Source organism: Vulpes vulpes, chromosome 3 (genome assembly GCF_048418805.1).
Source record: "Vulpes vulpes isolate BD-2025 chromosome 3, VulVul3, whole genome shotgun sequence".
Taxonomy (NCBI): Eukaryota; Metazoa; Chordata; class Mammalia; order Carnivora; family Canidae; genus Vulpes; species Vulpes vulpes.
Genome location: NC_132782.1, coordinates 41,986,917 through 42,001,798, shown reverse-complemented (window position 1 = coordinate 42,001,798; position 14,882 = coordinate 41,986,917). Strand labels below are relative to the sequence as shown.

Here is a 14,882-nt window from a genome sequence, read left to right as displayed (position 1 = left end):
GAAACTATGAGGAATCACTTTTTTTCTGTCTAGTCCTAGAGAGAGACCACTCTGCTTGAAAGATGACCCTCAGGTTTGTCAGGTGATAAAGAGGAAGAAGGTAAAGCAGCTGGTCCGTGATGTACCCTTCTCCCATCCCAATACCAATAGTACATCTCCAGGAAATAAAGAGGGCGGGTGACCTGGGTTAATTTGCTTATGTCAATAACCAGACCTTCTGGCACATGGATTATTGATATTTATGGAAGGAGAGTCTAACCTAATGCATGTAACAGGACAGCTCTTGCTTAGCATTGCTTATAGAAAACAAATCTAGGACACATGGATCTATGAAACATGTCTCCCTGAAAAGTGCCACTTAGAGCCCATAACTTAGGTTTTAGTTTGCTCCCTTGTTCCATGGTTCTCTGGCTACCTTTTGTGAAAATTTGTGTGAGATGCCCCATTCTTCATATTGGTAGAATGTAGGTGTTTTTATCAATAGTCAGTGCCAAAGTCTTAAGGCGAACATATGCTTTGATGTTTTTGAGGAGGTGTTGGAGGAACAGCCAGGCAGCCCATGTAGCTGCAACAGGGCAAGCCAGGAGGAAGATAACAGGGGCTGAGATTACAGAGATAACAGACTTCAGATTACATTGAACTTTCTAGGCCATCAAAGTACCTGCCTTTCACACTGAAGGATTGAGCCTTTGGGGTTCACTCAAAATGAAATCAAGTGAGAAATCAATAACAGAAGGGCACCTGCATGGCTCAGTTGGTTAAGTATCTGCCTTCAGCTCAAGTCATAATACTGGAGTCCTGGGATGGAGCCCCTCGAGTGAGGCTCCCTGCTCAGTGCAGTCTGCTTCTCCCTCCCCCTGCTCATGCCCCCCCCTTTCTCTCACTCTCTCTCTCTCTCTCTCTCTCTCTCTTGCTTTCTATCAAATAAAAAATAAGTAAAATCTTTAACAAGAAAAAAAAAAGAAATCAATAACAGAAATAACTAGAAAACTTGGAAATTCAAAGCATATTACTAAGCTAAATGGCCAAGGAGCCTATAAAAAGATAATATAATTTGTAATGAGTTACATAAAGTAAATATACCATTTCATCTCTATCGGAGCAGCAAAAATTTTAAAATCTGACAAAGTGTTGATGATAATGGGAGGCAACCAAACCTCCTATATACTGCAAGTGGGAATATAAACTGATACAAATACTTCGGTAAATAATTCAGTTTTATCTAGTATAGTCAAAGACATAGACAGCCTATGACCCAGCTTTCCACATCCAGGAAAAGACATCTTAGAAATGTGAGCAAATGTGTACCAGGAGGCCTATACAAAGATATTCATAGCAGTATTGTTTGTAACGGCAAAATAGGAATCGACCTCAAAACCCATCAACATTTAAACAGGTAAGTGGTGGTATTTTCATGTAACAGAAGACTATTAAAGCAGTAAAAATGAATAAAATACAACTATGTATATCTTCATGGGTAAATCTCAGTAAATTATAGTGAGTGAAATAAGTTGCAAAAGAATAGACACTAGCTTTCCACTCACATAATGTTCAAGTACATCTATATTTAACAATGTACTCTTTAGAGAGACACATGCAGTAAACTACAAGGAATTTTTTTATGAAATGAAAAAATGCAGAAATGAAAATGAAATGAAATGAAAAAATTAAATGAAATGAAAAAATTATATGAAAAAATACAGAATCTAAGTTAGTGACAATCTCTTAAGAGGAAAGACAGAGAACAGGTGCTTACTGCTTTGTTTTTCTCCGGAGGGTATACAAACTTACTAAATATTCTTTTGTATCTACTTAATATGCTGGGGGAAGAAAAATATTTACAAACATATACATACGATACACACATAGTCCTATATATAATACTCTGGGGCAAAAAAAAAATCACATATTATCAACAGAAATCCTCATCTTAATGATTTCTCTTCAGCAACCACTGACACATCATTTCCACATTTAAAATCTATTTTAAGGTAATTGTACAAGTACCCAAATAGTTAAGATGGTCATCATAACTTTTTTTTACCATAGGGAGACTTAGAGCAAAATATTCGTCAATAAAATTCAGATTGAGTAAATCATGGCATACAGAATATTATGCAACAGTTACAAATGATGATGTATAATTCTATTTATATGGAAAATTGAGCATGATAGAATCTAAGCAAAAAAGTTACAAATAGTATGTATAGTGTCACCTCATTCACCCTTGTGTTTGTGCAATGTGTCTATCGAAAATCGTGCACCAACATATTAACATTGATTATCTCCACATGATTGAATTCAACTTGAACCTTCATTTTCTTCTTGGTTACCTTTTTGTTATAACAAAATCATGTAAAATAATCATTATATTATTCTTATAGTTATTTCCACTATGAAAATTTTTTCTCCTCTATCTGATTTATCAAATCAGTATTTTTATTATTTTAAACACTGTATCTTTCAAAGTAGACAACCAAAAAAGGTGTTTTTATAGAAGGCTTACTCCATTTCAGAGTAGAAAAGTAAAAAATACATTGAAATATGAAAGTTCAAATAAAAGGCACATACAACAACATATACTAAGATACATGTTATAAAAAGAGTACAGAAATAAAATCTTGAAAATATTAATGAAATTGATGTAGCAAGAACAAGGGTAGGGAAAGATATTTCAAAGAGAACATTATTTAGTAAAAGATCCAATTCTAATTGGAAGGTGGTATGTGATACCTTGACATTAGGAATTACACTGCCATAAAGAATAAATAATCAGGGACAGCTGAGTGGCTCAGTGGTTGAGCATCTGCCTTTGGTTTAGGGCGTGAACACAGGGTCCTGGGATCGAGTCCCACATCGGGCTCCCTGCATGGAGCCTGCTTCTCCCTCTGCCTGTGTCTCTGCCTCTGTGTGTGTGTGTGTGTGTGTGTGTGTGTGTGTGTCTGTCATGAATAAATAAATAAATCTTAAAAAAAAAAAGGATGAATAATCAGGAGAGTTCCTGTGCTGGGAAAAAAAATGAAATAAAAATAATAAAATTGGATGCTGTCAAGGAACATACATGATTGAAATTTATTACCTAATATTTTATTTTCAGTAAAAAGCAACTGGAGTCTCTATAAGATTCTGAGTAATAAAATTAATAAATCAAATACACTTCAAAGCATGACATTCCTCAAGAGATTCTGGGAAATAGAGAGAGTATGCACCTTAGTCATCCAATCTTCAGTGTCTAGAATATGGGTGCAAAAGTCATCAAGGAAAAATAAAAACAAGAAATATCCCTTTGGGAAGAAAAAACAAAAACAAAGAACAAATCAATTATTCCTCTTAAGCTGAACAGCCGTCCTTGAAATATATTTTTTCAAGAGACATATAAAAAAGTTCTTTACTCTCTGTCCCAGCGATCCTCTTGTTTTATGTCTACTTAAATCTATAAAAGAACAGTTGTCCTGACAAAAACTTTCTGCAAGGAGTGCGGGGAGCTGAGAGCATCCAATTATTCATTCATATAATAGTTCGAATTTACATAGGAAACAAACACACAACTCCCCGGTGCTCACGCTAGGGCTCTATAATTATTAAACCACTTACCCTTGGTTGTGCAGTGAATGCTCTTTGAGGAGTTATATCAAAATATTACCCTAATGCACACAGTTTTTGAACACTGCATTTATGTTCACAGAGAACGGAGATAAATACAATAAATTCAGCTTTGTTTTATAACCTACACTTTATAAAAATTGCTGTACCTGCTTTCGCTGTGTGTAACTTCTGCTTCTCGTTGTCATCATGATGTCCAGTTCTCTGCTGATTTAAAGCTTCCTGAACGGGCTGGGCAGAAACTCCTTCATCACATGATCCTTCTTCACGTAGAAGCCTATCTTTTGGATTTGAACACTCTGTTCCTTTTGTGGTTGGGACTTCTACCTAATTCAATTAAAAAGTGCATCTAAGTGTGCTTTCCTAAATTTTCCATATCTTAAAACACAGGTAGCATTCATTATTAGGCATTTCAAATCATACACTACTTTTTAACTTAAAAAGAGAATGTTTTTAAGTGGTACCTACTTATATGCTTTACTTGATTTCTTTAAAATCATATCAACAATTATAAATGGTCTCTTGAAAAATTATTACAACTAGAGCCTGCATGACAGAGGATTTATCATCATGTTATTCACCAGTGTTGTCCCTGGAAAGTGGCAATGGCCGTGAATCTATTCCTCCTACTTCTCCAATCTGCTCTCTGCAAACTTCCCACAGTAGAGAAAAGCAGGTTTTTAAATATGTGTATCTGATCATGTCCCCACTATGTTCAAAACCCTCCAAAGACTCTATGAAACCTCCAGTTCCTACTAGGACCTACAAGGTCCTGCATACAGACTTTCTACTCCCTTGCCATTTTACTTCACTTCCTTAATTCCCCTCTTCATTCACTGGGCTCCAGCCAAATTTATATTCTTGCAATTCTGAGAGCCCATGAAGCACGTTCTCACTTGAGGGCCCTCTACTAGCCATATCCAACACCTGGAGTGACCCTTCTCCATATTTTCACATAGCCATTCCACTCATTTCAGTTGGTGTGTATGCCAACCTACTCTTTGAGTAGGTGGCAGTTGAATACTCTTTGAGTAGGTGATGACCCTACAAATATAGCCCCTTTACCCCTCCACTTTCCATTCCCTTACCTGCTATATTTTTCTCTGAATAGCATCTCTGGGTGAATTTACTCCACATGTTTGTGTCTTGCCTGTATCTCCCCATTAGAATGTAATGAGATCAGGTATTTGTTTTTTTTTTTTTCCTCAGTACCAAGAACAGTGCACCTGGCACAAAGTAGGTGCTCATTAAAAGTTAGTTGAATGAATGAACAAATTAATTAATGCATATGAAGCATCTCATGTTTCTCAGCATAATGAAAGAGGAAAGGATGAATTCGGTACAAAATATAGATCCACTGAGAACACTAGGAAGAAAACAAAGGTAGGATTTGGCAGTTATCCACTGGATCAGAGAAAACAGCCAAATTAGGACAATAAAGCAAAATAAAGTCCATACCGATGCTGAATTAGCAATGTGAATTTATCTACACTGATCAAATTGCTAAATCTCCATTGTGTATCTTCTAGATACAAAAGCAGAATCCTCTATGTTCACCCCTTAATTGCAAAATAAACAGGCAGATTGTTTAAGAGTATAATTGAGAAAAGAGCATTAAATATGTGTCCAACATTCTGAATATAAACAAAAAGCATCTGGGAACCTGAAGACACTGTGCCAGCTGCCGGCCACAGAAGCACAGGTTAAAAAGTCCACAATAGAAACAGGTGCAAGAAACAAGTTATTGGACTCAGATAAACAAGAACTCTATGGGCAAAATGTGACAAAGACATACTCCAGAGACAGGGACCAGAATATATGCTAAAACATGGAGTCAAAGAGCACAGTCACATAAAACTGTTAGTAGTTTGTACTACAATAGTAAAAGGTAGGATGTGAGAAAATATAGAGTGTAAAAAATGATCTGGGCCCATCATGGAGGATCCTGCCACCATACAGAGGAAATCAAATATTAATACATAATGGAAATTCAAAGTCATTTAAAAGTCCTACATAGTAGTGTGGGAGAAAGGGAATTAAGGTATAGTGAGTTTGGATGCAAGGAAACCAGTTAAAACATTACAGTTCATTAATAATACCTATCAACATCACATATGCATGACCCTCTTCAACTAAGAATTTCAGAATTTTATCATATTGATATATCATATATATATGCAAAAATATTTCAAAATTACTCTTTATACTATAGTTTGTGCTGGCAAAAGATTGAAATAATGTGAATGATGATCAGTGGGAATTTAATTTTTTTTAATTTAAATTTTTATATTTTAAGGTCATTCTGTATCCATTAACTGGGGGTGTTTTATAACCACTATATAGAATGAAAAGGCTATAAAATGTACTCACATGAATATCAATACTATATCATTTTAAGTATAAAAAGCATATCTGCAGAGTAGCATTTAACATATTAACATTTGTGTAAAGAAATACATATGTACAAAGCTGGAATTATTATTGACTTCTAGAAAGGGAGAGGATGAAATCCATGTTCTGTGTTAGAAGCCTTTTGCACTTTAAGAAAAAAACTAATCTCAGTATTTGGAATAGCAACAAGGATAGAAGGGACCAAATACTCAAGCAAGTTTTTAGACGGTAGACTGCATGAGACATGGTAGCCAACGGGATGTGCAGAGGAAGAAGAGAAAGGACTACAGAAAATAATGGTTCTTGGCTCATCTGGAAAGCAAGAAGATAGGCTGTTACTAATAGTGACATCCACAGGTTTTGGAGGAGAGGTGAATTTGGTTTGAAAATACTGAATTTTAGGGACACCTCGGTGGCTCAGTTGGTTAATCAGCCATCTCTCGATTTTGGCTCATAATCTCAGGGTCATGAAATCAAACTGCATGTTGGGCTCTGCACTGAGCATGGAGCCTACTTAAGATATTCTCTCTCCCTCTTCCTTTGCTCCTCAACCCTTCCCTCATGCTCTCTCTTAAAAAAGAAGAAGATGAAGAAGAAGAAGAAGAAGAAGAAGAAGAAGAAGAAGAAGAAGAAGAAGAAGAGGAGGAGGAGGAAGAGGAGGAGGAGGAGGAGGGAGGAGGAGGAGGGAGGAGGGGGAGGAGAAGAGGAAGAAAAGAAAATACTGAATTTTAGAAGTATGTGGGAAGGTATTTATAGGTATCCAGTAATCAATATGAGTGTATGTATGTGTGTGTGTTGTACTAATGAAGCACTGAAAACTCAATGCTTAATATAAAATGGTTTAAGTATGCAGTGATTCCAGCAGGTCTCCAGAGCAGCTCTTTTCCAATCAATGAATCGGAGATATAAGACATCTGCCTTTTATATCTATGCCTTTGGAATACTTGGCTTCCTCACAGTGGTGGCAGGATAGGAAAAGTCAGAGGATTGGACATTGGTTTTTAAGTGCCTGAGCCCAGGATTGTGATATGCTCCTTCCACTCAGAGCCCATCATTACTCTAACCAGTACTGAAGGGACTAGGAAATTTGAAAAACTACACGGAATCCAGTGCTGTATGTTTATTATCCTTCTAAGCCACATACGTAAGATATGTTTTAATATCCCCTTCTAGAGGAAAGGACCCTTTTTAATAAACTTAAACCCAGCGCTTCTGATGCTTATTACAGTTGGAGAGCCACTGCTCTTTGGCCAAAAGGAGCACTAAGTATACGAAGGGGTTATCTCTTCAGAGTGTGCACTGAGTACAGGTGCACACCTAAAGGTTGACAGCAGTGACATTCACCAGATAATCACACCACAGTGTATGTGTGTGGTGAATACTCACACACACACCTGAGTGGTTGTTAAAACCACACCTCTGGACCCACCCAAAGAGAGGCTTAATTCAGTCATGTGTGTTTCTTTAATGGTTTTCCAGTTTGTTCTAATGTATACTCCTGGATGAAACCACTGAAATAACAGTTTTTAAGTTAGGACAAAAAGTAGAGAGGGTCTATAGACATACAGTCACCAATGGGGACAAGAGGTAGCATTTATTGTAGGGATTAAAAGCACAGGCAAAGGCATAAGCCTTCTAGTAGGTCTAGTTACTAAGTTCCTCTCTGCTTTTGTCATCTGTTAAATGGAGTAATAATGCAAAACTTATATAGTTATCATGATTATTGGATAAGAGAAGGCAATTAAAGGATTAAGCACCACGCCTAATGAAAGTTGTTTAACAAATGTTAATTTATCACTTTTATTGTTAAGATAAATGAGATAAAATGGCAGGCAGTAAGGAGAAACCCTTAAAACCACAGCCTCTGTGTAATAGCTAAAAGCAAATAATTTGGAGTCCTAACGTTTGGGTTCCAATCTAAGGCCCACTAGCAATGATACCTTGGGCAATTATAAAAACTGATCTTTGTCACTGATTTTCTCACCTGGAAAAAGAAGGGGGAAATTAAGAGAGGACAGAAAGAAATAATACATGTAAAAGATGTAGGACGGTGTTTGGCAGAGTCAGTTTTCAACACGTCACTATCACAATAACGAGGCCATAGCTCATCAGGGATCCTTCACAATCACCCTTGACAGGTCTATTAGAGAGTGAACTCCACATAAAAACACTGACTTTCCTGGACATTTCAAGCACAGTTTCTTTGTTGGCAAGAGGTCCTGTGAGCAAAAAGCATGTTTTCTTCTTTATTCTGTGAGCATGGGTTAGGAACCCAACAAAAAAACTGAAGTCCAAGTCACCCTGTCGCCAGGTAACAAGCTGTTTGACTTTGGCCAGGTTTGTTATGATTTCTGAACTACAGTGGAAAGATGAGTGGCATCTAAAAGAATGAGGATTATTACATATGTCAAAATTTGAGGAAGATTGCCTCTTTCTAAAAACCAATTCAACAAGTCTATTACAAAATATAGGTATGAACTGATGAAAACTTATCTAGTACATCATGGGATCAGTGGTCAATCTGAATAACGACCAGAATTTGGATTAAATTGGATTAAAATCCAATTTTGAATAACTGTAAAATTGCCTGTCACCTAAAATAAGCCAAAATAAAAAACAAAGCAAAAAAACAAAAGCAAAACAACAAAACAACAACAACAAAAAAACTTGGAAAGGTTTTGTATTTTTAGCCTCTCTGAAATCTTGACTGAAATAAAATTGCTATAGTGGGTTGTGCTATTCTTTTTTTCATGTTTCTCCCAAATACTCATTCATTTCCTGACATGGTAGAAATGTCCAGAAAGCAACATGGTCAAACAACCATTCATAAAAATAAAAATAAAAATAAAAAAAATAAAAATAAAAATAAAAATAAAAAATCAGTGTTCAATGGAATCAAAGAAGTTTCCTTACAAGGATTTTTAGTCTAGATGTTTTTAAATCACAAGACAAAACAAAAAGCAAATCCAAATATTAAATACCAATGTGATAAAATAAACTGCAAAATTCTATAGCTCTAGTTAAGCCTACAAATGACGGTCTCCATGATCATGTATGACAGAAAATATCTATTCTATTTTCCATAGCTTACCTCAGGGTTGCTCCCCTGTAGAAGAAGAGGTTTAGGTTGATGCTGACTTTTCCTAATCTCTTTTGTAGAACGATTCTCCCCTTTGGATTCATCTGGATTAACTTCCTTGATAAACTGGTGGGCAACATCCAGTACATTGGATAATATTTGAGATTTTGTCTATTAAAACAGAAACAAAATATGACTGAAAAGGCCAGTATGTCAACCTAAGTAACTTAGATACATTAAATCATAGTTTTGTTATTCTATGATTACTAAAATCCAATACATTTTATTTATCATTTCAAAATACAAATTGACTTTATATCGACCAATATAATAGTGACAGCTGCCATCTACTCAGGAGCTAGTATGGCCTCATACTATCCTAAGTATGTTAAAAACATATCATTGAATCTTCAAAAGTCAACTCTCAAGCATAACTATTTTTGTCTCTGTTTTAAGGATAAAGAAATGAAAGCTCAGATGGTTTAAATAACTTAGGCCTAGTCACATGGTGAGTGGGTGGCAGAACCAGGAAATGACCCCAGGTGTGTATAATTCTAATGACTCATAGCCTTCCCACTATGTCAACCCCAAATAGAGAGATGTGTTATTTTTGAACAACACTGCTAAAAAACTAAATATAGCTAATCTAGTAGGAGCCTGAATAAGCAGTAATGAGCATCCCTTGGTGATAAAACATCTTTAGAAAATATTAGCTATTCAAAAGTGCACACCAAGAAGTGCCTCTACCTGTAGGGCACCTGTATCTTTGCTCAGGAGTTTCACCCGCCAGGGAGACCTTCCCTTCTCTACCATCTTCTTTGCCTGGCACACTCCTACTTCTTCTTCTAGATTCATCCTAAGTTACTCCCACAGGTCTAGGAACCTCTTTGCCCTCCTTCCTCTTGCTGTGGGAGGTGCCCATCCTCCATACTCTCTTCATACCCAAAGTAGATCTCTACTAGCCCATACAATATTGGTTTTTACGACACCTTTTGGTGTCTATCTATTCCATCATACCACAGAAGTTCACAGAAGGAAAAAAAAAAACAAAAAAACAAAAAAACCTTGTCTTAAATCCTTCTAAGGCTACCACAGAGCATGGCACATACAACATATGGTAAAAATAAGGTGGTGGGGGAGGGAGAGGGAAAGTTGCAAAATTAAAATAAATGACTGAGAAACAGAATTTAAAAAATCTTGTGCCTTCACAGTAGCTGAAAAGAACAGTCAACTCTTGGAAATTTTCTTTCCTAGAGCATCTTATATTTAAATATTACCTTTCTCAAAAAAAATTTTTTTTAATTTAAAAAGTAAATATTACTTTTCTCAGTATTAAGACTGTATATGCCATATGTCATTTTTCTTATTTTTAAAATAAGCATTCAAGGGAAGGGAAAGACTCTATGATCCCCATTATGTAGACGAGGAAATCCAAGTTCATAAAGCTTAGGTCAAAGCCAAATGGATACAAAATATTGGAGCTTGAGTTAGAACCAAGATCTTCCTTCTTCCAGCCTAAGTCCTTTCCTTTACTGAATTATGCTAATACAGATAATGTGTTTTACTTTCAATTTCCCGGGTCTTAAAATATATTAAATTTTTATGTCCACAGATATGAACATTTTTCCTTCCTTTACAAAAAAACTGTAATTATAATTGCTTATGCAGGGATCACATTTTTTAGTTTTTGTTTCTAACTTATTCTGCTTATTTTCATTTTTGACTAGGCATTACTAAATTGAAGGGAGAAACAGAGATTCTTCTTTTACTTGTCTCATCCATTACCTACAGTGTAGGGGTGGGAGGCACGTGAGCCTTACAGAAACCAAACTTTTGAACAACAAAATTAGAAGTATTCTATAAGAGTAGAATTATAGAACACACTTAAAACATCTATCTCTTAATTAAGAGATATAAACTTAACAAAATCATTAAGATTAGAAAGTTACCACAGTACTATAACATACTATATTACAATACTTTTAAGTTCCTAGGTATGTGAAAATGTACCATTTATATGTTAATGATTTGCAACTTCTTGTTCTCTAGATCCAATCTCTATACTTATTCTGGAGAAGAATCTACAATCTGGGTGGAGCTTATGATAGTTTAACAGAATGTGAGAAGTAATGAATTTTACTGCTACTGGCAAGGTGGTAAGAAACTACCCCCTTTACCGTTCTGCAAGCTTGCTAGATGGATGTAGGGTGACCTCAGAAGTAACATATCCAAGAGGTGGTGCTACACGTTAAAGTCCCCAAATCAAGAGACAGGGAGATGTTTAAAAGAGATGTCTTAGAGATCCATGTTGAACTCTGGGTGAGTAAAAATTAAACTTTTACTGTTTAAGCCACTGAGGTTTGGGAGTTCTTTTTATACTTCAGCAAACATTATCCTAATATATATAGCCTCATATTTGGAACTACTCCTAAATGGGTATTCTGTTTCAGGGAGAGAAAAAAGAAAAAAGAAAGATGCTTTAAAGGTATTTCCTATTAAGAACACACATAAACATAGTATTTCTATGTCTTGCCAAAGTTTTCCTCTCCACTTGGAAAGGCTAGCTTTCCTATTATAATTCTATTTATCATATTAGACCAAGATCAAATGTTATCCAGTTCCAATATATCTCAATGGCATTATAAAAAAATAGCTCAGAAGGGCAAATTATTTAATCTCTCTGAAATGAGTTTTCTTCCTCAACTAACTGCAGCAAAATTTACATATTTTCTATGTGCCCTTATAACTCCTTGCTTACATCAGTACTAGAGCTTTGCTCCTCCATGTGTAATCTATAAATCAGCAGCACCACCATAAACTGGAAACTTGCTAAAAATACAGAATCTCAGGTCCCACTCAGAACCAATGAATCAGAGTCTGCAGCTTACCATGTAACTTGAATGCTCAATAAAGTTTAAGAATCATGTGTCATACCATTCAGTTGCATTACAGTTAGTTGAATACATCTGTCTTCCCTTTCATGATTATGAATTCCTTGAGAGGGAGGACCATGTCTTATTCTGGCCTATGCATGCTTTATATCACCTTCTTTAGATTCTCCTCCCCGCAGCCCTATCTTTCACACTTTGCAACTAGAACATTGCTTGACACTGGTTAAGTACTTGAGAAATGTTGGTTGCATCAAATTTCACTTACTGGGATAAAAATGACTAAAAATTCTATTTGAACATTCCTTCCTTATACCTAAGCTATCTAAGTCAGTGTCAACAGAGGCAAAATCAATGACACTGTTAATAACAGCTTAAAAGGGAAAATTGTTTACCCTTCTGATCCTATAAAATGAAGACAATATGTACCTTGCAGAGTTGTTGTGAAAAATATACATCCTGTATGAAAATCACCTACCAGAGAGATGACACAAAGTAGTGCATCCAAATGATTGCTACCATTTTATTGAAATCACAATACTACCTTTTCTGTAAGATAAATAGTTCAAATATCCCAAAAATAGAATTCAAAGTCTTCCAGTCTCTCTGATAATAGTGAAGATGTCAGTAAATAATTCTATCCCCATAAAACAAATGTTAACTGGATAATAAATTTTTTAAAACTATTTCAGGGCTCTGAAGTCAACCAAAAGCAAACAAGATGTTGAGAAGTATTTACTCAAGGAAAACTACTACAGCATTACTGAAGAGCAGCAAAAATCTATGTGTTCTTTAGATGGGGTTGCTCCTTTCTTCTATCTCTCTTCCCAAGTTGGTCAATGTTACTAGGGTAAGACTGAAGAGAGAGTGTGCTTGACTCCTGGCAGAGGGAAAAATCTTACAGTGGCATTATCAATGAACTAACAAATCTGGTTAAAAATGAATGAGGAAAAACTACAGCCCTGACAACTTGAGACTTTGGTCTCAATTAGGGTGAGCAATGGACTAGCCAAACATTTAATGGGATGATTCTGAAAAAAAGAGAAGGTTATAGAAGGACTGCTTAAAAAAATGGAAATCATAAAAAAGAATCAAATGAGAATTCTTGTTTTTTTTTTTTTAGTTTTTATTTATTGATTGATGAGAGACACAGAGAGAGGCAGAGACATAGGCAGAGGAAGAAGCAGTCTCCTCGCAGGGAGCCTGATGCAGGACTCGATCCCAGGACCTCAGGATCACGACCTGAGCCAAAGGCAGATGCTCAACCACTGAACTACCCTGGCGCTCTCCAAATGAAAATTCTTGATTATGACCTAAAAAGAATTTGAACGATTTGAAATGGAAAAAAAAAATCAGTATACTTGAAGAAAGAGATAAATTATCGAATTTAAAAAGTAAAATGTAAAAGTTTAAAGAAAATGAAAACAGCCTTACAGACCTATGGGACATCATCAAGCAACTCATATACATTTAGTGAAGAGTATTAGAGAGAAATGAGAAGAAAAATATATATGAAAAAATCATGGCCCCTAACTTAAAAATTATTACTTTAAAAATCCAAAAAGCTCAACAAGCCTCAAGAAAGATAAATATACAGAGATCCCTACTTACCAAGACACATCATAACCAAACTACTGAAAGTCAAAGATAAACAGAAAAACTTGAAAGGGATGAGAAAAATTACTCATCACATATAAGAGCACATAAATATGAATAACAAATTGATTTTGCATCTAAATAAAACGGGAACCAAAAAGCATTAGAATGATACAAAGTGATGACAGGAAAAAAACTGCCAAAAATAATTCTATATTCAGGAAAACTATCCTTCAAAAATGAAAGCAAAGACATTCCCAAATAGACAAAGTAAGAGATAATTCATTACTAGCAGATGTGCCTTACAAGAAATACTAAAAAGAGGTTTTAAGGTTAAAGGTAGTAAATCCACCAGAAGAGAGATAGATCCCCAGAAACACAATTATGTGGATAAAAATAAAAATATATTTAAATATTTCCCTTTTTCTGTTTTCAATTTATTTCAATAGCATAAAGTTATATATAGCAATACCACTGACACTATATTGTGAATTTATAACATTGATATATAACATATAATCTACACAGAAAATGGGAAGAAAATAGAGCTAAAACAAAGCCAAGTTATAATATTTTACCATAGTCAGTATTAATGTGAAGTGCTATAAGATGTATATTGTAATACCTAGAACCACTAAATAAATACATGCATATGCATGTTCATACACACACAGAGATACACAGATATCCAAAAAAAGTAATTTTAATGCCACAATAAAAAAAAAATCTTTAACAGAAAAGAAAGCAGTAAGGAAGGAAAAAAAGACAAAGGCATAGAAAAAAAATAGCAACATGGAAGATGTAAATCCAATTACATCATTAAGCATACCAACTGAGACAGAAATTGTCAGACTTGGCAAAAAAGAAAAAAAAAGTTCCAACAATATGCCATTGATAAGAGCCTGACTTTAGATTCAAAGACAAATAGATTAAAAGTAAAAAGATGGAAAATATATACCTTGAAATTAATAATCCGAAGAGAGCTGCAGTGGCTATATTAACAAGACAAAAAAGAGAATAGGACAAAGAGGGATATTTCATAATAATGAGTCAATAAACAGAAAGTTATATTTATCATCATTTATATCCATAACAATTATATATGTAACAAAAGAACCACAAAATACATGAAGCAACAGCACATACAATTAAAAGGAGTAAAAGCAGCTGCCTGGGTGATTCAGTTGATTAAGTGTCTGCCTTAAGCTCAGGTCATGATCTTAGAGGTCTGGGAGGAGTCTCAGAATCAAGTTCTCATTGGGCTCCCTGCTCAACAGCATCTGCTTCTCCCCTTTCCTCTGCTCCTCTCCCCACTTATGTGCTAT

General features: G+C 35.3%; 1 protein-coding gene across 2 annotated transcripts in view; it reads right to left on the bottom strand.

The window, feature by feature from the left end:
• ZBBX (zinc finger B-box domain containing) overlaps positions 1-14,882 on the bottom strand; it is a 113,507-nt gene that overhangs the window by 43,784 nt on the left and 54,841 nt on the right. For both annotated transcript variants that reach the window (XM_072752309.1, XM_072752310.1), the window contains exons 8-9: positions 9,086-9,244; positions 3,753-3,930 (exon numbers count right to left, since the gene is read on the bottom strand). In XM_072752309.1, the coding sequence (XP_072608410.1) occupies positions 3,753-3,930; positions 9,086-9,244 (337 nt within the window). The remainder of the gene's footprint in view (positions 1-3,752; positions 3,931-9,085; positions 9,245-14,882) is intronic.